Source organism: Sprattus sprattus, assembly GCF_963457725.1.
Source record: "Sprattus sprattus genome assembly, chromosome: 5".
Taxonomy (NCBI): Eukaryota; Metazoa; Chordata; class Actinopteri; order Clupeiformes; family Clupeidae; genus Sprattus; species Sprattus sprattus.
The window spans coordinates 21,371,466-21,399,234 of NC_137924.1; the positions used below are offsets into that span (position 1 = coordinate 21,371,466).

The following is a 27,769-nucleotide window of genomic DNA, read 5'->3' on the forward strand; positions in this document are numbered from 1 at the left end:
GACAGATGATTTCTTTCATGGCTGAATCGGGACCCTATTTACTGGGGGGAAATGGCATCCTTACTTTCCTTGAACAGCCTCACCCCAAGAGAGGAATTAAACAAAGATAGAGGGCAATCTTCCCTCATACATCACAGAACCCAATTAAGGTTAAAAATCTATAAATTCACAATTGTATCTGAGGCTGTGGAACAACATTGCATTTTATGTCCTGAATTGGATGTTCTCTGTTGCTTGGAGAAAAGGAAAGTCGATATGGATCTTTGGGCAAGAGGGCTACATCATCTTGCATACTGCTCTTAGAGCAAAAAAGGGAGCCAACCTTTATGTAGTGGCAATAATCGGACAGAGTTTACTTTTTTGCCAGTTTTACTCTGCAATCAATTGGCCCTGATCTCCCCAAAGCAGTTTGGTTCTCATTCATGTGCGGAAAGCTGAGTTGGTGTGGATGGTTAAAATGCAACACTGAGTCAGAAATGGACAGAGAGAGAAAGTGAGAGAGAGCCCAAGGAGATAACAGAATGCTGCATCAACTTAGTCCCTACCAGTGTTGAGTGCCATACACAGACTTCCCCAAAATAAAACATCCGCCAAAGACAACTTCAATTCAAATTGTGTCTTTGCCCTACTCTTTGCTTTTGAAAGTTTGTATTTAAGTATTGTAAGGCAGACAGGGTGTGGAAAGCGCTGGAATATTAAAACTTCAAACATCCGCAAAATCTCATGTGGTCAGACAGTGTCTGGCCTTCTAAGTTGGCAGGAACTATGGTTTTGCCCTGGGACAAAACCAAATTACAGAACAGAGCCAGAATGGTAAACGTTAACGATGCTCCATTGAAAACCGTAGCAGTTCCTTCTTTGCCTCTGATTTGTATGCATGCCCTCCTTGCCACCCCTCCTCTCTGAGCTGGAGCAGCATGCAGTCAACCATGGGGGAAATTGTCCAGCACCTGCAATATCTTTCTAGGTGTAATTTTGATGGAGTGGGCATCCAAGCACTCCCTCTCCGGCATTAATCAGCACAGCCCCTGTAGCCCCCTACTCTAGACAGGTGTAAAAATACCAGTGAGTAAAAATAAATAAATAAATATCTTTATATAAAGATTTATAAAAATTCATGTAATGCAGTGCTGTGGGGGGTGTTCATAATAATTCACATCCTCCCCTCCTGAAGGAAGTGCTGAAAACGTGGAGCCTTGAGGCCTCGCTTAAGTGGTCTAGTCGCTCTCTAGGCGATCTTTTAGAGTTCTGTCAGCCATGCAGTGAAGTGATGACAAGTTCAGCACTGGGAAAATGTTTCAAACCGTCAGTCCTCCTTCCAGACAACTCCTTCAGTAAATGGACTGGCATCTGTTCAACTTGCTGGAGTCCCAAAGCCTGACTGAGTTCTCATGTGGGTCGACATATGGAATCATGTGACGACCCGCAGAGGAGAAGAATACATTTGGGACTGGAGATGTCAATCAAGTACAGGCCTAAACTTTAAGACCCACCAGGCCTTTGACCTTGGGGTTAAGCCTGGTTTGCTGATGTTGTCGGTCTCTACACCAACAGTCAAGGCAGACATCTGTTCAGACAAATTTGCTTGAAATATGGTTGAACAACAGAGAGGAAAAGGGGAATAAGTATCAGTGATTGCATAGCAATGTGCTGTGATTTGGGGCTGCTAGGAGAGACAAACGGGTTTTGGCTGGCATTCTGACACTGAAAATAAGTTTTTCTCCACAGACCTCACAAAAAAAGTCAGGTATAAAATAAAAAACTTGTACATCCCGTTAGGAGGCCCAATCCAAGGCATTCAATTATTACCTTTAACAGGAATCCATGCCACAGCTGCTTCCTGACTACACTCTGAAGGAAATTATGATCTCATTGGTGAAGGTGGAAATAATATACCAAATGTGTACATGTGTGTATATTAAAGACAAAATGGCACATCAATTTTGGAAATGTATGTATCTTTATTTTACTCAAGGTGGTCATTTTTTTAGGGGCAAATCTGCACACATGGCTGGAAACAAAAATCAACGAAGGCGATAGACTTCTTGGAATTGGTGTGGCATCTCCCTGATATGGAGATCTTTGGGATAAAACAGATGGGCTTCCATTTGCTTTCACGCCTATGGTCCTGCCTCTGAAAATCTCAGTTCGGACTTCAGAAGCTCTTGCGAAAGAGGAGCCCATGATTAATCTCTTAGACACAAGCTACAGCCTCAGAGGAAAGGTCTGCAATGACATGGCCGTCAAACGTGGAATTAAACTTCTGAAACTTGAAGCATAGCTGGCTATGATATTGAAACTGGCGTCCCAATACCATATCAATGGGCTCTTTTCTTTCACACTTGCTATGGATACAGGCTCTCCATGTGCTGGTCTCAATCTGTTACAGGTTTTAACCATTGGAGAGGACAACATATCGACAACAGACCCCACACACTGACAGCACCCAACCCCTGAATCAACACAGAAACACATCTCATCTACTAACAGTGTATGAGGACAGCAAATTGTTCGCCATTGAATGCCAGCTTTTTATTTATTCTTCTTTTTATTTATTTTTTTAAATCATAGACCCAGAACAACATAGACATCTGCTTTTCTGCTTTTCTCGGCTCTTAAGGTTTTATTTCATACTTTCTGCACTCCCGGGACTCAGATATGTAAACCACATCACCCTATCTACACATTTTGTTCTCTCCCCAAGACAAATGTAAACAACTATTTAATTTCGGCGACTAGGGCTCTGCAACACCCAGCTGGAATGCAAATTATACCACACGCCTGCTCCCTTTTTAATTGTGTTTGGTGATCCCTGAGAATCTTATTCAGAATGAAACCAAACTCCTGAATAATACAAAACAAAAGTTCAGCTACAGATATGGTCTTTAAATATGTAGAATGTCTTGCACCAGGAACACTTCCAGCATGCTGCAGTTTTTAAGTCACCGCCATGATACAGCCGGAACACATAACCGCATCTCTCAACTCACAGACCTACTGGGCTGCACAGATAGCTCAGAAGCCCAACACCTCTCACATCAGGCAAAGACAAGGAGAGAGACAGCAGAAAGCACAATAAGGGGAAACTGGTCCTAGAAGACGAGAGGATCTTTTGATCCGTGCTCCTCCCTACAGGGGTCCAATCCAACTGAGCTCCAGGGGATCTCAATGGGTCCGAGTACACAGACATCCGGCTGCAAGGGAGTAGGGTGCAGCTCTTGCATTTGATATGGGAGTTTATAGCATCCAACAGCTGGAGACAAAAGCACTACAAGTCTTAACTTCTTTCTTTTTTGGCATTAAGTTACATTATGATCTAATTTGTTTTTCCGCGGCTAACACACAATGAGGAATATGGTGCCTCCAGCATAAAAAAAAACACCTCTCGTCAATGCGTCTGAGCTCTGAAATGATGGAAACTAATTTCATTCCATGATCACTGCAGATATCTTAAACATTCATTAAGGCCACAGATTTGAGCTACAACTTACTTTCATCTCTACTTTTTCCTGTTTTATTTTTTCAATCAACACCTAATATGATACTTCAGTATAAAAATATTTGATAGCGGACTTGTATATTTGTATTGTTCTTCGGAGGAAGGCGGGGGGGACAGTGATGAGGAGCCCTGATGAATGAGTTCACTGTGGAGGTGACGAGTAGAAGCAACATGGCCGCCCCCTCGCCAAACCCACAGCCTAAAGCCTTCAGGGCCTGGAGATGGCTATTGCATAGATAAAAAAGACGTAAGTTTGATTTCTGCAGTCACAGCATTCGGGAATACTTTTAAATGCCCGATACATCAAGAAAAAAAAAAAAAAAAGAAAAGAAACCCAAAATAAAACAGATGTCCAAAGTGGTGTGATGGTTTGACACTGGTATTACAAAGGTAAGGGCACCGTTGTATACAAAAATAGCCTTTTTTTTTTAGCTGAGATTGTTCAAGTCTGTGGTGTCAGTGCTTGAGGGGGCCCCTGCCCAGGTCACAGTGCAATGGCAGGCTCGCCCCCCCACCCCCTCCCCGATTGGGCCACAGACACGCTTAAAGCTCCTCCTTCCGCTTGCCAACCTTCTCTTGGTCCCGCCCCCTCAAGCTGCGCATGAAGCCGATGAAGCCAGCCTCCTAGTGAAAAAAAAACAAGAATAGAGTAGTTACAAACACAGAAAAGCCACAGACTCTAGAGACCATAGACACACACACAGCAGGGCTGAGAGCAGATTCAAATCAACTGCTTTATTCATCTACATACTGATGTTGGCAACTGATCAATTAGTCGCCTGGGTGCAGTTTAAGCGTATCTTAAGTGACTTCAAGACCCAGCCCTTTAATATAAACCGTGAGAAAATGCTGGATCTTAGATAATCTATTTTGTCCGATAGATAGGGCATTTGGAAAATGTGATAAAATTGCTTTAGCTCCAGTGCTGCTTTTCCCATTCAGATGGCGTCGCCCGGAACAGCTTTACTCATCTTAGTCCGTCGACCAAGAAAAACCTGGATTTGCATGTCCATACATCAGGGTCTAGTTGCTTGAGGGCTTTAAGTAAGAATTAGGCTGCCAAGGTGACCCAACATACAAAAAATATTAAACGAAGTGGAGGCAAAGAAATTGCGTTAGTTTCCTCTGTTTATACTCCAGTTGCCCATACATGTTTACATTTTTGTGCAATTCTTTTCTAGTATCTCTGTTTGTAATTCTATGTGGGGTAGCTTGCAAGTTTGCTATTTCTCAAGTTAACAATGTTATTTAACCGTTGAATTTATTGAGTTTATGCAACTTGTCACAATAAGAAAATATGTTAGTTTGTTAATTCAATGTCTGCCTAAACACACTCACCAAAGTAGAAATGTCGATGGGCAGTTTACCATATACTATCATTGTTCTAGTTACTGTTCAAACTTTCCAGATTAAACTTATAAACTGTTTTGATAAACAAATACACAGCCACACTATGGTAAGCAGTGAATGATGAATGAAATTATAAAAGAGATAGTATCTTCAATGGTATTTGAAGACGGACCCAGCGCGGTTCAGCCCTGCTCAGGAGAGGCTCAAAAATGAGCAAAGTGTGCTGCAGTTTGGCGCCATACAACTTCTAATGGAAACGCAAATTAGTTTGGCATAGCTCGGTACAGCCTGGCTTGGCGTGGCATGGCCAAGTGCCAAACCACTCAGGTAACTCTGAAAACCAAGGTTTTTTTCAAATACAACAGCAATGGTGAGATGTTCATTATATGCACACCCATGGAGGGAGGAAATCTGTTATAAAGGGTCATCTTAAATTGTAGATATGAGTTTCACCGCTGAGGGCTGGCTGTGTGCTCTAAGTGCAATCGTCGTTTAACACATTTCAAACAACCTCTGATATGGCCACCTGGGAAATGGCTTGCCAAAATAGTGTGCTCTAGTGCAATTCTGTGTTTGGCACCAGGCTTTAGAGTGACTGTTTTTTTTACCTGAATCATCATTCACATTCCCACAGTGTACAGTTGATTGAAAAGACTGTTTTGATTTTGGGGACATATATCTGGTCATTAAACACCTCTTCCTGTCTATTTTGACATCTCATTGTAAAGGACAGTGTAAGATCTACAGACATGACAAGTTTAAATGATTGCTGCACTAAACAGCTTAAAACAGACCATCTGTGTCTACCAGGCAACAGCTTTACCATATCATGCAAGGATTGTGTCCTTTTGTCACCTGCAGGAAAGATATAGGCTCACTGCGTTACACTTACCCCTCGGTCTCCGTTATATTTGTCATGAAATTTGCCATAGTTGTAGTAGTTGAAAGTTGGGTAACCCTCCACACTTTCCTGCTTGCACAACTCATGGTTTTGACCTTTGGTGCAGTCCACCGCAGCATAGGCGATCTGAAAGATGATAGATATCACAAGTCAGTGCTATTAGTATCAAACACTCACCACCATAAGTATCAAACAGTCAGCGCCATTAGTATCAAACACTCACCACCATAAGTATCAAACAGTCAGCGCCATTAGTATCAAACACTCACCACCATTAGTATCAAACAGTCACTGCCATTAGTATCAAACAGTCACACCAACAAGCTGCACAGCCACTGCAGCACTGCATAAACTGTACACACAACAGCAATGCCTGTAAGTATGACTGCTTTCACATTTCACACAGAAAGGCACTACTAAAGCATTTCAAAGAAAATACTAATTGAGTTAAAGAAGGCTTGGGTTAAAAAAAGAAAAATTTAAACTTCTTTCCCCACAGGAGCGAGTCCTTCTGCTCCCAGCTCACGATGTAGTTTGTTTACTCTGCTGAAACCATCCCTCTGCCGATAAGAAGCTCAAGCGATGATTTAGTCTTGCCAACAGTGGCAGGCACGTTCACCAATCACAGCCACCAATGTGCAACAACAATAATATCGATCATGTCGGACAGTCTCTCATCCGGTAAGGTCAAGAGTGTCAATTGGGAAAACTCACCGAATTGAATATGCTCGTCCCATGAAGGACTTATGAAGTTGCTTGTTTGCATTGAGGTAAATGAGCTGAGGCAGAAATAGCTTCACAAAATGAAGACAGAGTATATCTTAAAATAGGGCAACTGCAAGCCAGCACTTTCCGTGACTGTCTCGTCCATTGAGACATGCTCTGTGCGTTTCACTTAACTGGACTGGAAGCTGTATACACACGAGCCGCAGCCAAGATCCACACATAGCTGCTTTGGCTTAGCTCTTTCGTGCTATACATTTCCTTTTCCTCAAATTTAGCCAACCATTGTTTTTACTTGGGTGAAAAAAAAAGAAAAGAAGGAGTGACTAATACATATCCATCAAGCCATACCATTAAGACTGGGGAAGGAAAGAGAGAAAGTAGACGAACACAATCACTCTGACTGGAGAGCGATGAAAGAGAGAGAGAGGGAGAGAGAGGGAGAGAGAGAGAGAGAGAAACATAGAGAAACACAATCACTCTGACTGGAGGGCAATGAAAGAGATTTATGCTGGTGCACTGTGGTGAGGCAGTTAGCAAAACTTTCATAAATGAGCCGTAAACACCACTTCACAAACAATACGTTCCTCCCTTGAGTCCTCCAGCCTGTTGCAGGGTCACCATTTTAGTTGATCTACAATGCTCTTATCAACGGTGCAACAGCAGATATCCATCACGCATGGATGGATGGATACTTAGATGGCTACCGTAAAAGCAAGCCATTACCATACTCATTTATTCCTTCGGTACAAAGATTCCATGAAGTGACATCAATTTAAGTCATGGTTTCCTAATGGAGCGACAATGCTGATCGTTTTGTGAACTCGAAATATCTGTGACCTGGGGGTTGTGAAAAACAAATCTAAAAATAAGAGTATTTACAGAGCCAAGGGCTTCTTCAAACAACTTTCTCTGTTGCCAGCTAACATCAGGTTCCAAGTAAATAATAATTGTGCCACAGGAGTATTCATGCGTGTAATACGAACTACAATGATTCCTTTAACAATATGTTAGTATAAGTCTTAAGGTTTACAAGCGATGAATGATTAGACAGGAGGATGCAATCGCTATCCTCTAAATGAGAACGCGGGTCGATTGTGAGCCACCTTACGTACTGTGGGTGAATCAATGCCTCTCGAAGACTAACATTAGGGCGGAGGAGTATGGCTAGACGAGATGTATCTGCTGTCCAGGCACGGGCCTTTTCCTTCGGACTCGCTGATAAGCCCACCCTCAAACGCAGAGGATCCGTGACAGATCACGGTGAGGCGATCAATCTGACCAGCACAGCATCGACAGAGGGGAAAATGAGCTGAGAGCCCACCATTTTTATCCCCTTTCAACCAAACGCTGTGGCCACTAGGGCTATTGATTGCACTTGAAATGTTGGAAGTACTCCTGACATTAAATTGATCTGGTATGTTGCTTTTACGCCAACGTATGAGAGCAAAAGCCCTGCAGAAGCTGGAAAACGGCGACTCTGGAAGGTTCCTTGTGAGAAGACATGGGTCACATGGGGACAAATGAGAGTGTATCAGCAGTACTAATTTACACCTTTAACGAGACGAGTGTCTCGTCATGAGGTAATTAAGACTGGTGAAACATGCAGCCAATTACACTAGGGTTCTCATTACAAAGCGTCTGAGAAAATTAAGTAATTCCAGACAGCCTTCCCTTTGTACTTGTGGACATTCAGCTCAATCGGTGAAGGAAAAACAGCTCATTGACTTCTCTTTAGACTTTAAGCAAGCAACTTCTTTCTCTACCGGCTGTGAAAAAGACGCTGTGCTAATTGGGCATCTTCAAAGCTTGTTTTTCTTGTTGTGTTGTGTTGTGTTTGACTTTGGTAAACAAGAACTCTCAAATGGAGAGGACCACAGTTCATCACAAGGGGCCCTGGTCTGCACAGAGAGAGAGAGAGAGAGAGAGAGAGAGAGAGAGAGACACACAGAGAGAGAGACAGAGAAAGAGAAAGAGAGAGACAGAGAAAGAGAGAGGGAGATAGAGGGAAAGAGAGATGGAGAGAGAAAAGAAAAAGAGAGAGAGACCGAACGGGGTGAGATGCCCATCATTCTCTCAGCCGCATTGCCAGAGCAAAAACAAGCATGGCACAGTTATGAGAGGCCAGAGAGGAGACAGATGAAGATGAAGAGTGAGGATGATGTACCGGGGCCTCGCAGCCCAGGAAGCCAGACGGAGCACACAGAGGGAACAAAAGAGATCTCTCTGGAGACACCACTAGCCTTAGAGAAGGCCTTCTTTTAGGTTGAGAGACAAACAGAGAGAGTGAAAAAGAGAGAGACAGACAGATGGACTGAATGATATAAGGACACATGGACAGATAGATAGATAGAGAGAAAGATAGATAGATAGAGCCAAACAGCCATTAGAGAGGTCAGAGAAGCGACTGGTGAACAAAGCAGATAAAGGGGCTGTGAGAAATAGAAATGTTCCAATCCAGCCCAGTCTGCTCCAGTCTAACCTCCACTTCCCACTTCCCACCACTCTACCAGCAGATGGAGCTTTCCATGCACGGCTGTGGGCTCCGACACGACTACAGCTACGAAACGAGTGAACGAGTGATCCACTCACAACAACAAATTCTGCTTTTCATTAAATCAAGGTCAGGAGAGAGAGAGAGAGAGAGAGAGAGAGAAAGAAAGAGTGAGAGAGAGAGAAAGATAGTCCTCGTTGGGATGAAGGGCGTTGCCTGGACAAACACGCACATGGGGTTGGGGGGAGGGTGGGGGGCGACCCTGTTGCACCACTCAACTGTGCCTTTGGCTGAAGTGGATTTGAACATTCTAGGGGCTTGAATAATGATGATGCGTGAGTCCAGACTTAATAGCCACTGGAAGATTAAAGCCAAGTGACGTTATGCGTGATGTATTTTGGCCATTTGCAAAAACAATCCAACATCGTTACCGAAGGCCAATAATAAATGTCTGGGGTGACATGAACTCCAGCCCTCCACAGAATGCTAGAAGTTTCCAGAAGTTATTTGAGGACAGGAGGAGGGATTGATATGGGCAGAAAAAAAGAATAAAATTTCACAACATGAGGATAAAAAAAACCTAAAAAAAACATTATACACCTATTCAACTTCCACGGATAGGGAAACACCAAATGATGATGATGATGATGGTTGAAAATGGAGGGAGAGTAAAAGGTTTAAGAGAGTCTGGCAGGAGCTTGAGCTAAGGCATAAGGGTTGTTTACAGCTCAGTGGTGTGTAACTCACACACAAACACAGACAGACACACACAAACAGACTCTCACTCACACACACACACACACACACACACACACACACACACACACACACACACACACACACACACACACACACACACACACACACACACACACACACACACACAGACACAGACACAGACAACCATTGATTAAGGACAGAGGTTTCCCCTTAAAGGGCTTGACGCTCACCTTGCGGTCCTCTTTGAAGAGATCGGCGGCCGTGGAGAAGTGGGGGACGGCGTTCTTGCAGTGCGGGCACCCTGGGGGAACCAAAGCACACGCAGTCATTTCCTTTTCTCCCCCCAAACCCCCCAAGTGTTCTTAAAGCACACAGGACAGGAGCGAGGCACACTTCTCTGAGGACCCCCCTCTGTCACCAAACAGAAATATCTCTTGATTAATTACACAGAGAAAGAGGGGTCTCGCCAGAGCTGCGGGAGAATGATAACACTGATACGTACGATAACACCTACTTCCTCTATGATCCTACACACAGACACAGACACACTTCTACACACACATATACACACGCCCTGGACGGCCCCTAACAGAATTATCCCACATTAGTGATGGCTCACTTCAGCTTTATTGTGGGAAATAAATCCCTTTATGGCGCTCATAGATGAAAACCTCCTGGGTAGTTTCCTGAGGCCATCTGTATCTGTCATCTGCACACTGAGCTCACTGCTCAGGTGGGCTGCTCGGCACTGTGTGGTGCACACACACACACACACACACACACACACACACACACACACACACACACACACACACACACACACACACACAGGTTTCTTACACAAACAAACACAGACACACACTCAACAGTCAGTTACACCAGCCTCAACTGATGACTCGCTAATCGTTTTTGCTACAGTCCTGGGGAAGGCTGATCATATGCACCACATGATTCATACATCCGACTTCCTGAGATTTCATTGGTGAATGAGCCTTTCATACATGCAATCAGTAAGTCAGGCTGATTGTCAGCTCAGTAAAACATCAGTATCTCCAAATGTCTATAATTTATTCATTTTGTGTCCTTCAAACTCTCTGGCAGCTAAAATGAGCAAATGTGAGGAATAAAAACAGTGGCTGTGATATCTCTACAGCGGCCAGGTCATTAAGCTCTTTCTACTCTGCTCTCTGCTACTCCACAGCTGCTGGCTGCTTTTAATTACCACAGGACTCCGAAGCCTAGGCGAAGAAACAAAGTACTCTGTAAACCATAAAGGAGGCAAAAGGTTGTGCATAGTCATAGAGGCACGCGGGCACACACACTCACACACACACACACACACACACACAACTTTTCGTGTTTCATGAATAATGGCGCTGGGAGCCAATTTCAGTCCTTATCGGCCCATACAATTAACACACTCGCAGTGGAAATGCCAACCGGCTCAGTTCAGTCCATTTGTGCCAGCTTCGTTGCCCAGAGGCTAGCACCAAGGAGTACACGCCCAGCCTGCGTCAGCTCTTGAACTAACTCTGGAGACAGGGCACCAGTCAACTAACTCCGGAGAACGAACGGCAGTCTTTTAGTACCGCCCCCCCCCCCCCCCCCCGCCAACACTAAGGGCCAATACCGTTTCACAGGGCAGAGAAAGAGAGAGATGGTTGGGAGTGGGCTGCCGACATACTGACACACCAAGCACAAGCAGGGACTCAACCACTCATCGCTGTGAAGAGCACCGTAGTCATAACGCTCTCCAGTGCAGATGGATTCGACCATGCTATCAGCTCACTATCCTGAGTGTGCCTCTCTTCTGTTGCCATGACAAAGCAGGGGGCAGGTGTTCTAATGACGAGACCTCTGCGAGGCTTCGACGGTGTAAACAGAGAAAGCAATCAGTGCCACTTTACGCAATTGCACTAAAAGGCTTGAACGATCGTCTAAAACAAAGCTACAATGGCAGAAACAACAGAGCAATTAGCGCATTCCATGGAAAAATGAACAGAAACATGCTGCTCTGCATGGAGCCCACAGAGGCCCCTTATTCAGTCTTGATTAGCATATTGTCTTAAGGCATTAGGGCGTTAACGTGGAACCAGCTTCATAACAGAAATCCCCCCGAAATACGGAAATGTTACGCAGAGCGTGACTTAACTTTGAGACAAGGAACAAAAACAAAACGATCTGGCTTTTTTTCTTGCCACCCTCCCTGGTGTTTTGTCTGGAGGTGTGCTTTTGGAGAGGAGAGGCATGCTGCCTGCTCTGCGCCGAGCTTGAGCTTTGAAGCTACAATCAAACATCACCCGCGGGGATTCTATGCTGAAGTATCAATCAGTTGACTGCAGGAAATTGGGGCCCCAAATATGGGTGCTGGGATGGTACTGGAGGGACCGCTGGGATGGAACTGTTTTTTTTTTTTTGTCCCTTTCTAAAAAAAAAAAAAAAAACGACTCAACTTCTTCTTTCATGTCATTTCAACGTTTTGACACTCTGTGGTGAATAAGCGACAGCAAAATGTCTTTGAGAACGCATTGCATTCAATCAAATCAAACCACAACATAAACAGCACAAACTCACAGGGAATGGGGGAAGTTGTGCCAATGCTCAGATCAGGGCTGCCCAATATCCTCCTAAAAGGACCAGAGGGGCTAGGTTTTCTATCTAGGCAGGACCTCCACTTTAAACAAAACACGTATGACCTTGAGTCCCTGTCATGAGGTTGGTGTTATAACAGACGCTGTTGCATAGTTTGAAACAAAAACAAAACCTGCAGTTCTCTGGCACATCGTGGAGAAGACTGGGTAGACTAGTAGCAAATGGAAATCCAGTCTAATGGAAGAATGGAATGTATTTTAAAGCGAGACTCACAAGGGGCATAGAACATGACCAATGCGTGCTTCTTCTTCTTCAGGGCCTCCCGGAAGTCATCCGCTCCCAGGTGGCTGATGCTGGAGGGTTGGTCCTCCCACGACTGCTCTGGGGGTGGGGGAGCCTGGGGGCTGGTGGGGGGGGGGGAGAAATGGAGACAAGGTAAGAACAAAGAATAATCAGATAAACAGAAAATGTAGAACAGATTGAGCCTTCAGTCCCACAGGCAGAAATAACAATCGATCACTCTACCATACATCTACCTGAGGGGAACCACAGGATCTCATTGAACTACTAGTCAGTTTGGCCCTGGTAGAAATCTCTTTCTTGCTGCCAAAAAGCCTGGCAGCCTGCCTGTTATCCTGACCCTGTGGTGGCTGACGTGGGACCTGCAAATGGACAAGGATGGACACGCCTGGAGATTGGTCTGCTTCAGCGGAGGGAAGTTGTCGCCGCCCCCCTCCCCTCCCACTGTGAGCAAACTGGAGATCAACCTCCCTCTGCTGGGAGGTCAAACTGATGCTGGCAGTGAAGTCAACTGAAGTCATGCTTGGTTAAGCGTGTTTAAAAGCAAATTTCAGATATTTTCAGAGAAGAGCCACAACTGAGCAAACCAAATAGATCTAATGGGTTTTCTGACATAGCGGCATCTTCTCCACACTATACTACACTATCTATATAACCTAAAGGCTTATCTGTTACCTTGACCAACGGAAGAATTCTCTGCATTGCAACTGTAGATAAACACTGGGAATTCTCCCTCTTGTGGTTCTATATTGGAAAATGTTCTACATTGTATGCAGTCTTTATCTAACCTCTAGGGAGACAAGTTAAAGAACCATTTTTTTCTGAGAGGCTTTGTATAGTCTTTCCCACTGCACACAGCACCTCTAGTGGGAAAACTTGAGACTTGAGAGCTCAAGCCTCTCCTCTCCTCTCCTAAATCCCTCTTCAAACACATCTGACCCTGATAAAAACAAACTCCGGCAAGTTACAGCCTCGTCGTGGCCCGGCTATTTATAGAGCGCCCCTGGCAGCGGTATCGCATCCTCACAGCTGAGGGCACAATGGAAAGAAAAGGATGCGAATCACCTGCAGGCGACCTCTGCTCCCACTACCCCCGCCTTGCCCCGGCCAAGACGTCACCTACACGAGCTGCCAAGGACACTGAGGTGAGACGCCGCACATCTGTGCTACTTGGGCGATAGTGGCTGTAAAAATAGACAGGCCAATGCACTAGGCATTTCTTCCTCATCTGATATAAATCAAGCAAAACGTGGGTAAACACAGTTCTCCCAAAACATAAACTCTGAGTCAACTCTTTCTGTTCATATGTGTTAATAACCGTAATCTGAAATAATCCTCTTGTCATAATTTGACGACTGGATCACAGTTCCCAGGCGAGGCGCGCTTGCCTTTGCAATGCACGCTACCCGCTATTCACATCGATTGTGGCGGCGGGGACAGTATACAGGGTCGAGAGAAAAATCTTGAAGCGATTTTCTAAACATGCCAAGAAATGAGTCAACATTTCCTGTGCTGTAAACGTGTTCCATGCTCTGTTACTCATATGTCATTGCCCTTGACATGGAGCTGAACAACATTAAACAGGGTGGATGTGCTCAAGGGAGATGGAGAGAGCGTGACTGAGTGAGTGAGTGAGTGAGTGAGTGAGTGAGAGAGAGCGACTGAGTGAGTGAGTGAGAGAGATAGAGAGTGAGAGTGAGAGAGAGACAGTAAAGGAGAGAGGGAGAAATGAAAAAAAACAGAGTGTGAGAGAGTGAGAAAGAGACGTAGAGTGAGAGAGTGGGAAGAAGAGAAGTAGAGTGAGAGATAGAGAGATATATATGTAGAGAGTGACATAGTGTGAGAAAGAGACGTAGAGAGTGAGTGAGAGAGTGAGAGTATGAAATAGGAGTTTCAAGAGAGCCATCTCACTTCTGTAACCACTCGATGATCTTGTCCTTGGAGCGGAGCTGTGGCAGTGTGTACTTGTCCTCTCCCTTCTCAAAGTACTTCACTGTGGGGAAGCCGGAGATCTTGAAGCGCTCGCCCACCAACTTGTGGATGGTGGTGTCCATGGCGGCCAGCACACCAGGGCTCTGACAAAACAAAGCAAACACACAAAACCACACTGAGCAGGAGACAGCAGAATCCACTGAGCACTGACATCTTACACATGTTGAAGACTGTGGTGAGTTTTTTTTAATGGGGGGCAGAAGTAGAGAAAGTACATTTCAACAAGCCTAGAGAAAAAGACACTTTTGGGAAGAGTTCCAGAAATGCATTACATAACAGGCATACCACAGAATCTTATGTCATGGCACTTAGAGAAAAGCATTCTGTCAGTGGTCTGTTCCAAAGATAGGATTCTTGTGGTTCTTGTGATAAAAGCTTAGCTTACTGCTAGACTTGATATTCTACTCAAATGTGGTGATACTTTTGGAGTTTTCTAATGATTGGATTGTGATCCATAACTTTTGCCCTCATTAGAATCTCATTTCTACTCTGGTTGAAATTCTACAATAGGTGATAATAAAGCTACCCAGCTATAATGACCTAAGGCAACTTGCAACAGTGAAAAGACTCACATTACACTGAAAAAAAAGTGTACAAAAAAGTCCTACAAAAAGAAGAAGAACAACAAAAATCAGGTGTTGGGTTTGAGCTGTGTCTTCAAACTGCATATTGTGTTCAGTGTTTCCACTATACCCTAATGAGCCCTTAGGTACAATTACACAAGCTATTAAGAGTTCGTGTGATGCTCTACTCCTCTCTAAGCTTGTTAAATTCATGATCGTATGCTAATTTGCAGAAAGAAATGAATTGCAGCATTAATATTAATCGCCGGCCCTGGACTAGGCAGCCAGCACAAGCTGGTCCAGACGAGATGTGTATTATTTAAAGGCCCGTGGCTCATTCTCTCTGACAGCTGTCTGCAGGAGGCAGATAATGAACCCACTCTCGATTAAAAGGTAGAGGCAAACTAAAGCTTTTTAAAAATCTAGGCTGGAGGTAGAATTCTCGTCATCTCAACCTCGACTCATTATTTGCATGCAAAGCCAAGTACGAGAGAAGAGGTTTCACTCAGGAAGATCGTTTTGTGCTCGAAGACCGCAGAGCACATTGATAGCTTTTCCTCGAAAAATTGTGTTTGGTTCCATGGCGATGTACAAACAAGCACACTGTAAAAACATTTGCCTGCATATCTTTGTTACAAATTCCAGTGTCCTTCAAAACAAACACAGACAGTCGATTGGACATAGTGCTTTCCATTCCAGCGTGTGTCACGAACAGAGATTCAGAGGAACAAAAACAAATGACATCAGTCTGCTCGAGGGAATCCAGGCTGGCCAGCAGGGACCTGAGGACTTGACTGCACTCAAAAACACGAACCAAACCCCGCTCCCATGCACCGGAACGCCGCCATCCCCACGCTCTGCAGCTGAGGGCCAGAAGTGCCGGTGCCGAAGGGCCAAGTTCTGAGGATGAGCTAACCGCTGCGGTAATGAGCCTATGGCAGCTTCCACAAACGTTACCACTGGAGTATTACCTAAAGCGGCAGCCACGCCCCGAGCTAATCAGAAACAGGACACGCACCACCACGACGAGCGGTCTTCGAAGGTCGTCCTGCTGCCTCAGTCACAGCTTAATTCGAGGCTTTACAGCCTTTGAGCTCTCACTCTCTCTCTTTTTTCCCTCACCCTTTTCTTTCTGAAGTGGCTGGTGGGGGTTCAAGCCACCTCTATAGAGATTGGCACCCCTTGATAGGGATGCGGGGAGAGAAAAGGGATTATAAAAAAAGATAAGAGACGGCACAAGGGCAGACTGCAATTCTCCAGCGGGACGAAATACATTTGATTTCATTACTGGTATAGAAAGCCGTGTCTCTCACGTGAGCATGAGTTATGACATAATCAAGTGCACTCATAAAGAGAATGTGACCTCCTGCGGTAGCCTCGCTTTTGGACCGCATGAGTTACCATTATCCCAGGCTGAAGCTGGAAACGTACGTGAATGCTGGAATGTAAATGCTGGACCGTTTCTACAACAGCAGTTCTTAAACCCCTCTTTTTGCAGATAATGACATTTAAAAACATGATTACGAAGCAAATCCGGTCTTGAGCTTTGTAGGTCGGTGCCGATTTCACAGCCTGAAAGACCACCGCTCGTAAATACACAGCATGGGAAGGCTGCACGGAAAGGGCACTCACGTCTGGGTCTTTGTTGAGGATTTCAGCGGCTTCGTCATACTCTGGCTTCATCTTCTTGCAGTGGCCACACCCTGAGCAGCGAAATCAAACAAATGCATGCCATTATATAACCACACACACACACACACACACACACACGTTCTTAAAAAAGACGTTTAGGTCATTCAACGTAAAAAAACTGTTCACTTCGCACCAAAACAACATGGTGAGATTTACACATTCGCATCAACTCCCTTTCAACAGTGACACGCATCTATAAATTCAAAAAGACTGGACACACCCGCAGCCATTACGGCAATTTCATCATCCTAAAATGATGTCCATACTTACTGTAATCATCCCCAGAGCTTCAGAGTGACTCAACCCCTTTTCAGACACGGATGAAAACATGTCTTTTCAGTCAGTGAACTCACAGCACATGTGTGCGCACTTCGGGGAATAGTTAGAAGCAGGACCAGAGAATAATTTCTGGGAGTTCCCCTCTCTTTCCCCCTTACACCTATTTTTTTCCCCCAACTCGCATTGGCAAGGGAGCCCAGTAGCAACAGCTCTGGTCGCACATAGTCAAATGTGCTCATGAGGTAGAGCAGACATTAGATTAGATAATGTGGAACAATCGAGTGGAGAGGCTCTCTTCATAATAATAACAGGCTTTATATCGGATGGATTCTTGTGGTCATTTCCAGGGATTTTCCCCCCAATAGAGCTTTAGCTTTATGGATCTGCTACATAACATGGAATGCATCAGAATAGCGCAACCTCTCCCTAGTGAGACTTTTAAGGATTATGTGAGAGTGTGTGTGTGTGTGTGTGTATATATATATATGTGTGTGCCAGACTACACAAACACACACAGAATGTCCTTAAATGACATTTTGTCATTATATCAATACATGGTGTGTGTGTGTGTGTGTATGTGTATGTGTATGTGTATGTGTATGTGTATGTGTATGTGTATGTGTGTGTGTGTGTGTGTTTGTATATGTCAATAATGCATAATAAACAGCTGGAGACAGCTGACAGCCATCCAAGCCATCTGAGAAAATGAATAGATGCTGTTGAATTTCAAGTGTTTGATCAAATACACAAGAGCAACAAAAGAAAAGGTTGCTTTTAAGTGATGCCATTCAAAAAAGGTGGCCGACAGCAAAACCTCAGTTCCTACAATTACTCAATCTTTCATCTTTGAGGAGCAATAAAATACATGTCAACCTCATTCCATTTTCTACAGTTAGAAAACCCTATGTTTGACAAAAACCTGTCAAACACCAGACCTCCTGAAATCAGCCCCCGTCTGGTTGGATTGTCAATGCACACATATTAAAGCATCTTGTTTGTTTTCATAAGAAATTCTTAATTTTTGCCTAATCTGGCAGGTATTATTAATACCTTAATAATACCCAACAGGACAGATTACGCCAGATAAAAATGTCAGATGAAGAAGCTGTTAGATGAGGAAAGAAAAAATATGCCGGTAAAGAGTTAAGTTTAACATCCATTGTGGATTGGTACCACTAAATGAAAAAACCTTATTAGTGATGGAAATCCTGACTGACACCCAGAAACATGGGTCACTATGACAGAAGTGTGATCATAGAAGTAGAGTCAGTGGCTAGATCCCCTGCTATTGGAAAGCTTGGAATCAGTAACAAGATATTCCATGACGGAATGTTCCATCCAAATAACGTAGTTTTAAGGTAGCAAAAGGGATAGAGAACATAGACAAGGCATGGACAAGATCAGAAATCGGCATTTCCACTTGAAGTTACAACTCAGTGCTGGTGCTTTGCTTTTGACAAGGACTCTTCCATTTGCAGCAATTACAGCTTTGCAAACCTCTGGAATTGTAGTTGTCAACTTGTTGAGATGATTGGGATACATTGAAGCAGGCTCTGACTAGTTGAACTGGCCACTTTTTGTACCATACAGTCAAACTGCTTCCACAGCACACAAACACACACCACACACCCAACCACACTTTCTTCTCTGTTATTTGAGCACTTTAAGCTTTAAGCTTGGGTTTTAAAAGTGTTGTGGACTAATCAATCATCCTCCACCCATATCTCCTTTGTCCATTGCAATCCTTTTATTGGCTTGTTTTCGGCATAGAGGGCCATCATTCTGGGGTCACTTCACTCGAGAAGATGAGATTGGCATATTGCAGACACTGTGTAATAAAGCTGCCAGATGACCTCTGAGCATTTGATTCTTTCATTTGATTTTTGAGTGTGATGGGAGTCTTATCTTGCTGCACAGAGCTCACAACTCTCTGTATACCCTGCTAAAATGTCTAGATTCTAGACAATATTTCAGACCAATTTACTCTTGTTTTAATTTCTTTCAAAAACAAGGAAGTTTCCAAGTTTCAAAATCACAGCTTCACAGTACTCCAGCACTGTTAGTTCATATATCTTATGAACCTATTTCAGTAGTTCCAGGATGGGCCTGCTCGTAATTTAAAGGGCAAGATAGGGCATTAAAAACAAAACACACACCTAATGCTATCCTTTAAGACAACTCTGCATCCCACTTTGTATATTTTTTCAGCACGAGGCAAAAGCACTAACATAATTAAGTGTAAACAAGTGGAAATATTGTCTTACCCAGCAATTATTTCTGATGTATGCGTTTGCACGGTGACACTGATGATGTATGATGAATAGCCGGTGTGTGCTGAATAGTTGAAAAGGTTTTGTTTTTTTTTTTAGTTAAAAGAAAATCAATGAATGAACGCAGGTTTCAATAATTGGTTTGCTCAGTCAAAAAAAGAAGAAGAAGCCCTCCCAGAAAAACATGGGGCAGCAACATAATTGAGAAGCGTAATGGAAATGGATTTTGTCGCCGTCTCCGCTGACTTCATAATCACCATCTACAGTATCATAATAATTATCCTTTCCCAAGATGACTGCTCATCTTCACAAATGATGACGGGCCGTGGCAGAACTACTGATACAGCCTCCATTGAGAGGCTCCCAGCACTGACAGATAATTAACAAAGGTTGTGATCTCGGCTCAAAGGGGAAGAGTTGCATTTAAAAGATGCACTTAGTGGTCAGAATGGTTTGCTCATACAGTGGATCCCTCACTCCCCTTCCCCACTTAAAACAAAACAAACCTCCTTTAACAGTGTTCCCTGGAGTCTAGACTATAACCAGACAGTAGCTGAAACTGTGAGACGAGTCCAAGTTTACACCAGACCAGGGCAGGATCCATGCCAGAGTTAATAGCTAGTTAGTGGAGCTGTGGAACGTTCCGGTCTAGGCTACTTACATGGGGCGTAGAACATGACTAGCGCAGAGGGGTGCTCCTCCAGGAAGCTGTCGAAGGTCTCGTCAGTAAGGTGAAAAACGGCCGAGTCCGTCTCTGACCAGGGCACCTCTGGGCTTTTGGGCTGGGGGGGCTGCGGACTACATGTGGGAGAAACAGAGAGAGTGGTGAAAACAGACCTTTGGATTACAGACATAAAGCATAAAAGACAGATATGGAACAGAGCAGAGCAGAATGGAATGAAATATACCTGATTTGAATAGTGGAGAAAGGAATCTTACTTTCACATCATCTGTAATCTTAGTTTCTCATATTATGAGCGATATTTGAGATATGAGAGATAGGGGACAGGCTGGCTTGCAGTTGTGAGTTTGTTGCTACATGGAGTCTGACATAATTGGTACGTATTACTAAGCAACTGGAACGTCTGACTGGAGCGGACAAACCAACGTGACTGCGTTCCATCACTCTTTCTTCCCTCAGACAAATCCAAGGACAAGCCCCAGCACAGCTGAGAGCCCAGTTCTTCTGAGCTGCATCCCCCTGGGATTGGACACCACCTCCAATGGTATAAACAAGACAGTCGAGAGCTTTACCCAAACTAAAATCCACTCACCCCGCAAAAGAAAAAAAGAAAGAAGTGTTAAGACTTTCTGCACATCGACCATAATCCCGACTCTAGAAATGAGTTCCGTCTAACTCAACAGATTTCGCACCGTGCAGCACTATGTCTTCCTGGCATCCTCCAAAATGCGCTCATCTTCATTTCCTGCCGTAAATCTTGTATTCTACAGCAGCCCTTCTTACTCAGGCAGGCAGCAGTGGTGGCAGCCCATCTGGGGGATCTCTGTGAGCTGGGGGTCGAGGGCTTCAGGAGCCGAGAGACTGCAGCTGGGACTGTCTAATGCACTCCACTCCTGGGGCTCCACGTCAACCTTACAACCAGGTGTACCCCACTTACTTGTGTGCAGGGCTGCCAAAGCTGTCCTCCTGTCTGTCTTTCTCCCACACACACACACACACACACACACACACACACACACACACACACACACACACACACACACACACACACACACACACACACACACACACACACACACAACTCAACTGTGTCTCCCGTGTAAGAGGGGGGGTTGGCTCTGGAAACAACGCTAAGTAAAACAGCTGTGGTCTTGGGGTTTCCTGCAAAGATGCATTCTTCTCTCATACGCTAAAAATCGAAACTAGAAAAATCAGAGGAAGCAGCTGCTGCAATCATACATTAGAATAACACACTTTCTTCTTCTTTTTTTTTATGGGAAATCTGCACTTGAGAGGCTCTTGCTATAAAACATGCGGGCAGCCTTAGGGATGACCGAGGCTAGGAATGAGAGATTCCCTCTCAGGCTTTACAGCTGGTTTTACACAGAGGGAGAAGCTTTTAGAGTTGGCCGCGGCCCTCCGGGATAAAATGAGAATGCCTCTCAACGTATACATTCAGAGATGCCTAGCCTGTGACCTGTGGGTTACTACAGCACACTGTTATTGTGAAAGCCAATTACCATGTACATAAACGACAGCAAGCTCTTATGGCTAAGAGGAGCGATATAAAGTGGGTTTTGTCTTGGAGAGGAAGTGGAGAGGGGAGAAGAGGACCGTGGTATAAGAGGTGTGGGTTGTGAGAGTGTTTATGAGATAGAGAGAGAATGAGAGAGAGAATTGGGCGAGAGAGAAGGAATGAGAGAGAAAGAGAGAGAGAGAGAGAGAGAAAGAGGGATCAGGAGAAACAGAAGAAACAGACAGACAGACAGACAGACAGACAGACAGACAGACAGACAGACAGACAGAAAGACAGTGATGGTGGATAGCAAATAGCGCATTTACTCACTTCTTTAACCAGGCAGCGATGTCCTTGGCCGTGGCTCCATAGTTCTCATAATGATGCTGGAACTTCCCCTTCCTTTTAAAGAGAGAAAGAAATAATGGATGGCTCATTGAATCTACGCACGATGCTCAGAGCAGGACCTTAAATCGCCAGTGTTTTTTCAGCGTTTTTTGCTTTGTACTGCACATATGATAGATGCTTAAAGATTCATGATATGATTAGACTATGAATGGTATACATGAACATATCTCGAAATCTTTCTGCTCAGAAAACAGAAAATCCATGTGTAGTCCATAATAAAGAGGCACTAGGTTTTTGGGGTGGGCTGAAGATGTTTTGACACCAGAAAATTGGAGTGATATTGAGTTAGGGGACATGGATGGTCATGATGCACCAACTCTGAAGAGCACTGTGGGAATATGTTTGCAGTTGGCCACAAAACTAGCCCTACTGAAACTACTGAAGGCCTTTAGGAGCTCCCTCACTATTTTACTGCTCTACACATATCGCCATTTGCAAGACCTCTACAGGGTCCGCGGTAATTATCCATCTGTCCTCATCTGCCCTACCTACGAGACACTTGAAATAGTCAGCCTCTGAAGTTAGGCTGAAACTTCTACAAAGATGGTTGAGCTGGGTCATTTGTAACTGTCACTTATCAGAAGATGTAAGAACAATGTGCTAATGTCCGCAAAGTTAAAAGAAAAAGCCCTCCCGCGACCGCACGTCAGCTTTCATTTGTTTCATTTGCTCAGTTGTAAGGGGTCCTTCCTTCGAAACTTTGAACATTTCTGGCTTCACTTAAGCTGACCTTTAAATGTTTGAAAGTCCAACAAAAAGTGTTGTTGTGTGCTCTCAGCTCCTTCCTACCCGTCTCGGAAATGAGACGCACTTTGAGCGAAACACACTGGGCCGTAAACAACAAACGACTCGCCCCTCCTCGAGTGAACGTGACCGTGAATGCCTGGGCTAAAGAGCTGGAACGGAGCACTCATTGTGTTTATCTTCGCCAGGGCTCATTACGGTAAGCGATGATGCCACATGGTCGTTAGCCCAAGTCTACCCTCAGGGCTGGAGTCTCATTGAAAACTGATTCCATCGAGCCCCCGGCATAATTAGCCCTGGCGTAATTAAACCACAGCGAATCGAGAGCGGTTAACCGACAAATGGGAGCGCAAAAGGGTGATGGGCAGACACACAAAAATAAAAGTGCGAAACGGGACACGAGGAGGTGCCGTACCAAATGAACACCAAATGTGACACCATAACATTTTGAGAAGTTCTCTGTTTGGGAGATGCTGCCGTGCTGTTACTAGTGTTCAAAAATGTTAAAACCTTGAGGTGTACATGTGCTGTACGCACAAAGCTTAGACCAATTAAATAACCTAATGGAATAGGTATTTGTTTTACATTAAATACATTTTATGCTACAGTCCCTAAGAAAGTAACTTTTTAAAGTGGTATAAGGAAGACATGGATATTGTGATGTGGTTTCTTGGGTTGCTGTTCCGATATGAGGTGTATTTGTAACACTGTTTTTGTGTGTCGGTGTGATTTCTGAGTATCTGTGTGTGTGTGTGTGTGTGTGATGCGTGTTCTTGTGTGTGTGTGTGTGAGGGCTGCAGAGTGACTCATGAGACACACACACTCACTCAAAGTAGCAGAAGGTCGGGTAGCCCTTGACGGTGTATTCCTGTTTGAGTCCATCAAACTCGGCTGGGTGCACGTTCATCCCGGCGAGTACCTGGAGTGAGGCGAGGGGTTTCAGTCCAAATAAACAAGCCAACAGAAAGTCCCCGAGAGGCACAACAATGAAGATGAACGACTTCACTGGTGACAGGGCTCTTTAAAAATTCAACAACAGAGAGTGGTCCCCCTAACCATGTTAGTGGGAAAAATGATATCAAACGAGGCAACATGCCATTTATTTTGTGTTCCTTTCTGAGGTGCTTCAATTTCCTAAATGAACAAATTGAGACAGGGATAATCAACCTAAGTCAACCTTAAAAGCAACAACATGCTTCGTGGCATGTTACATTTCCTTTCAATTCAAGAGTAGTTCTCCGGGTAAAACCACTCAGTAATTTCCGGGAAAAGCGTTAAGGAGCGCGCTGTGCATAATCCCAGTGTAAGCCAACGCATCCTCCAATACATCCGACAGCGAAGTGAAAAATGTGCACCAGGGCCGTGCTGACCGCCGATTACCCATCCAAATCCATCACATTTCTGCAGCGCTATCAGGTTCTCGCACACACACGTGAAAGCCGGGGGGAGGGGGAGGGGGAGAGAGAAGGCAAAGAGAGAGTGAGAGAAAGGGAAAAAAGGAGTATGCAGCAAATCTGCCAGTGTTGCCTATACACAACTGCATTCATTATGCAAATCTCCAAATGAGGGACTTATTTGCCAAGTGCCCGCAAACGCAACTCTTAAAAAAGAAATAAATACTGCTTCAATTAGCCGAACAACTTCGGCTCTTCCGATTCCATGCACATTTGCAGGGGAGGGAGGGAGGGAATCACTCAATTACCACTGTCAGAGATGGAATCCAGCAGCCAAATGCTAGTCACAGATGAAAATGGGCACTCTTTAAAAAGAGACGCTGCGCGAGGATTTAACTTTGCGCGATCCATCACTGCTCTTTGATTCGCACGACTCCAAAGGCACTCTCTTCCTCGAATCGCATCTCATCAGAAAAGAGCATCTTCAGCCCTTTCATGGGTTTGTGTGCCAGAGCTTTGCTTCCGGGTTTTTTTTATAGAGATGGTTATGCAAGTTTCAAACCAGAGAGACAATGGAAGAATGAGATGAGAAGAGAGGAGACAAAAGGACAGAACAAAAGAAGGGGATAAAAAGCATGCACGGAGTGAGAAGACAACACAGTGAAGATATATACACAGACACGTAATGCAGGCAGAGACAGCGGGATTCAACACGCATGCAATCCATCTAATAATAACTGGACATATGCCCAAGAAGGAGCCATAAAGTCTCTGCGTGCAACCACTGGGCTGGGCAGCTGCCAAGGGATTATAGATGGAGAACAGTAGTCATCTCTGCTCAGTACATCTACATGGCGTTACTGTGTAATGCAGACAGATCACTGGCCTTGAGGTTGACAGAGAAAGCTGAAATGCATCCTAATTTTGGTTGGGTGTGTGAGTGTGTGTGTGTGTGAGTTTGAGTGCGAGTGGTTATGTGTGTGTGTGTGTGTGTGTGTGTGTGTGTGTGTGTATGAGAGAGTAAGCGAGTGGTTGTGCGTCTGTGTGAGAGAGAGAGCGAGTAAGTGAGTGAGTGAGTGAGGGGGCACGTCAGTGTTCTGTCTCTCAGAGTCGATGCATCACTTACGTATTTGCCCTTAGTCTCGGTGGCGGCTTGCTGAAAGACAGGCTGCATCCTCTTACACACACCACACCCTGATCATTAGGGAGAAACAAGAGAAGAAGAGTTACAGGTAGTCATCCTCTTACACACGCCACACCCTGATCATTAGGGAGACACAAGAGAAGAAGAGTTACAGGTAGTCTCTGCCAGACTGGAATAATTCATAAAGCAGCACAGAGGCAGAAACTTCCTCCTCCACATCAGGAGCACTTGACTCCAGGGCATAACTCAGAACCAGGCCATGAAGTTTGACGCCCGCCTGTGTCGGTCGTTTACCGGGCACAGCTCTGCAGACTTCAGAGATAACGGGCAGGGGTTTCATCACCACGCCGCCGACGCCGCACTGGCTTTCATCCCACCACCCGACAAAGAGAATTTTAATACCCCGCCCCACCCGCACTCTGCTCAGAAGACTTGCAACAGCAGCAGCAGCAACAACATGGCACTCTGGGAAGTCCTTAACCATATATTTCATTGAACGGCTCGCCTTTTCTTCCTCCAGGAAATCCTTGTGAAATCTTTTAAAGCAAGCTAAAAGGATGGTAAGCTGCATGAGATGAATCGCCCGAGGGGTCGCACTCTATTTTGCAAGTGCACTTGACCAATTTTCTCATTTCCTCAACGGCGTGTTTTACTGGTAAGTGTTGCCCCTTTTTAAGTAAGCTTTTGGGGCCAGCAAAGACATGGGGAGTATAGAAATTGTGAAACCCGCTTAGTTTTACCCTAAGGAGCTTCGGTAATGACATTTATGTGTGATTGACACCTGCTGTGGCTTAGGGAAAAAATCTGGGGTAACGGTAGCGATTGCGTCAAGTGGGTGCCCAACAAGCCTTAAATCAAAATGGAAGATCCACAAGCCATTAACTTAATGAGGCACAAGCTAGAGGGGGGAAAAAACAGCTGACAGTTGAGGCACTCACATGGGGCAAAGAACATCATGAGGATTGGCCTCTCTTCCTTCTTCAGCAGCTTCCTGAAGTCCTACAGAAAGAGGGGGAAAAGAGAGGCTTGTGAATGAAAGACACATTACCTGAACATGATCCCTTCCTACATTTAGACAACACACTGGCAACAATAGACACTGTTTGTAGCAACCCTACCAGATTACTGATAAATAAATGAGCCAACTAATTGGAACAGCCACATTTCTTTTATGAACTGGTGCCACTGTGTCTGCAACCCACGGAACGAGGATTTGGCTGTAGGTCCAGAGTGCAACATGTGAAACACATGGGCTTGGAAAATCCCATTCTGCACCATGTATTGTCCGTTTTGGGGTTGGTACCATCATTTGGTGGATGAAGATGAAAACAGTGTAAACCAGCCCGCCCTCAAAGCTTATGCCGCCGATTCTCCCTGTAGCACTTAATTACTGCGGGCCTAGCCGTAGGGGGGGCTTTGCGGCTGCTGCGTATTGGGATCTGATCGATTGTTTGCATTTTTCTCACATGCGCTCACCGACGCACACATCCGCCAGAGCGTGAGGAGGATTAGGCCAGACACAGAGGGAGGGCCCTCTCCTCCACTTTGTTTACTTGCTTGCCTCATTACGGCATCATTCTCTGTCAATGCAACACCGCAGAAACCAACGTCAATATCTGCTGCTCCAATGTGTAGAAAGTGGAACAGCACATCTTCCGACGTTGCTGTGAGCCACATGCAGTTTTTCTGTGACTGAGTGCAACGCCTTACTGCAGGAGGGTGCGGCTAGTTTTAGATTGCTTTTTTTGACTCCGAGCGGAGGATGAGATTTTTCAATCTGCATTCTTCTACCTCTTTACCGGTCTCTCCTTTATACCCACTGTTGATACTGTTGGCAAGAGTCTTCCTGGAATGATTTGGTCTTGAGAGAGTCTGTAAACGCTGGAAGAAAATACCCAAAAAGGTGATCGTTCCTGACTTCCACCAAAGAGCCAAGGTTAAGCCCCGGTGAAACCGGATATCAACTTGTTGCCTCAGATCTGAATTGCTCAAAGCCTGCCTTTGTTTAGGAGAGTCTCTTCAAACCTGAACACAGCGACAGTGTTAAGAGGGAAACTGTCATTTTTCAGCCTCCCACAGCATTTGTTGCACTCACTTTCTCCGTCTCTACGTGAACGATATCTTTGGCCTCTGGGTTTTCCTCCCACAGTGGTGCACCCGTTGGGTCTTTCAAGAATGCCACCATGGACTGAAAGAAGAAGAAATCAAAATTAGTACAAAAACTTGCAGAGTTACACAAATGTAGCCTACAACAGAGCAACCAGAGGCACTTCTAACAGTATATTCTCAGGGCAATGAAGCATCCTAATCACTACATCCTTCCTAAAATGCTTTAAATTGTAAGAACAGAAATAAACTTTGAAAACCAAAACAAATAAGCCACTAACACAGCGAGCCCTCTCAGATCTTCAAACTGTCTGGCAAAACGACTGAGGAAGAAAAACCGAGGAAAGCACAAACACACTCTAACAGACATATCCGGGCTCAGAGCTTGGAGCCCATTTCA

The 27,769-nt window shown here is 44.8% G+C and overlaps 1 protein-coding gene across 1 annotated transcript in view; it reads right to left on the reverse strand.

Moving 5' to 3' along the window:
* Window positions 1-2,017: 2,017 nt before the first annotated feature.
* pdia5 (protein disulfide isomerase family A, member 5) overlaps window positions 2,018-27,769 on the reverse strand; it is a gene marked incomplete at its 5' end in the record, with an annotated part of 40,068 nt that continues 14,316 nt past the window's right edge. The window contains 12 exons of the mRNA XM_080838731.1: window positions 2,018-4,123; window positions 5,742-5,876; window positions 9,918-9,988; window positions 12,553-12,683; window positions 14,491-14,654; window positions 16,767-16,837; window positions 20,037-20,173; window positions 21,904-21,975; window positions 23,553-23,644; window positions 25,246-25,313; window positions 26,202-26,262; window positions 27,359-27,451. Of these exons, the coding sequence (XP_080694857.1) occupies window positions 4,043-4,123; window positions 5,742-5,876; window positions 9,918-9,988; window positions 12,553-12,683; window positions 14,491-14,654; window positions 16,767-16,837; window positions 20,037-20,173; window positions 21,904-21,975; window positions 23,553-23,644; window positions 25,246-25,313; window positions 26,202-26,262; window positions 27,359-27,451 (1,176 nt within the window). The 3' untranslated portion in view covers window positions 2,018-4,042. The remainder of the gene's footprint in view (window positions 4,124-5,741; window positions 5,877-9,917; window positions 9,989-12,552; window positions 12,684-14,490; window positions 14,655-16,766; window positions 16,838-20,036; window positions 20,174-21,903; window positions 21,976-23,552; window positions 23,645-25,245; window positions 25,314-26,201; window positions 26,263-27,358; window positions 27,452-27,769) is intronic.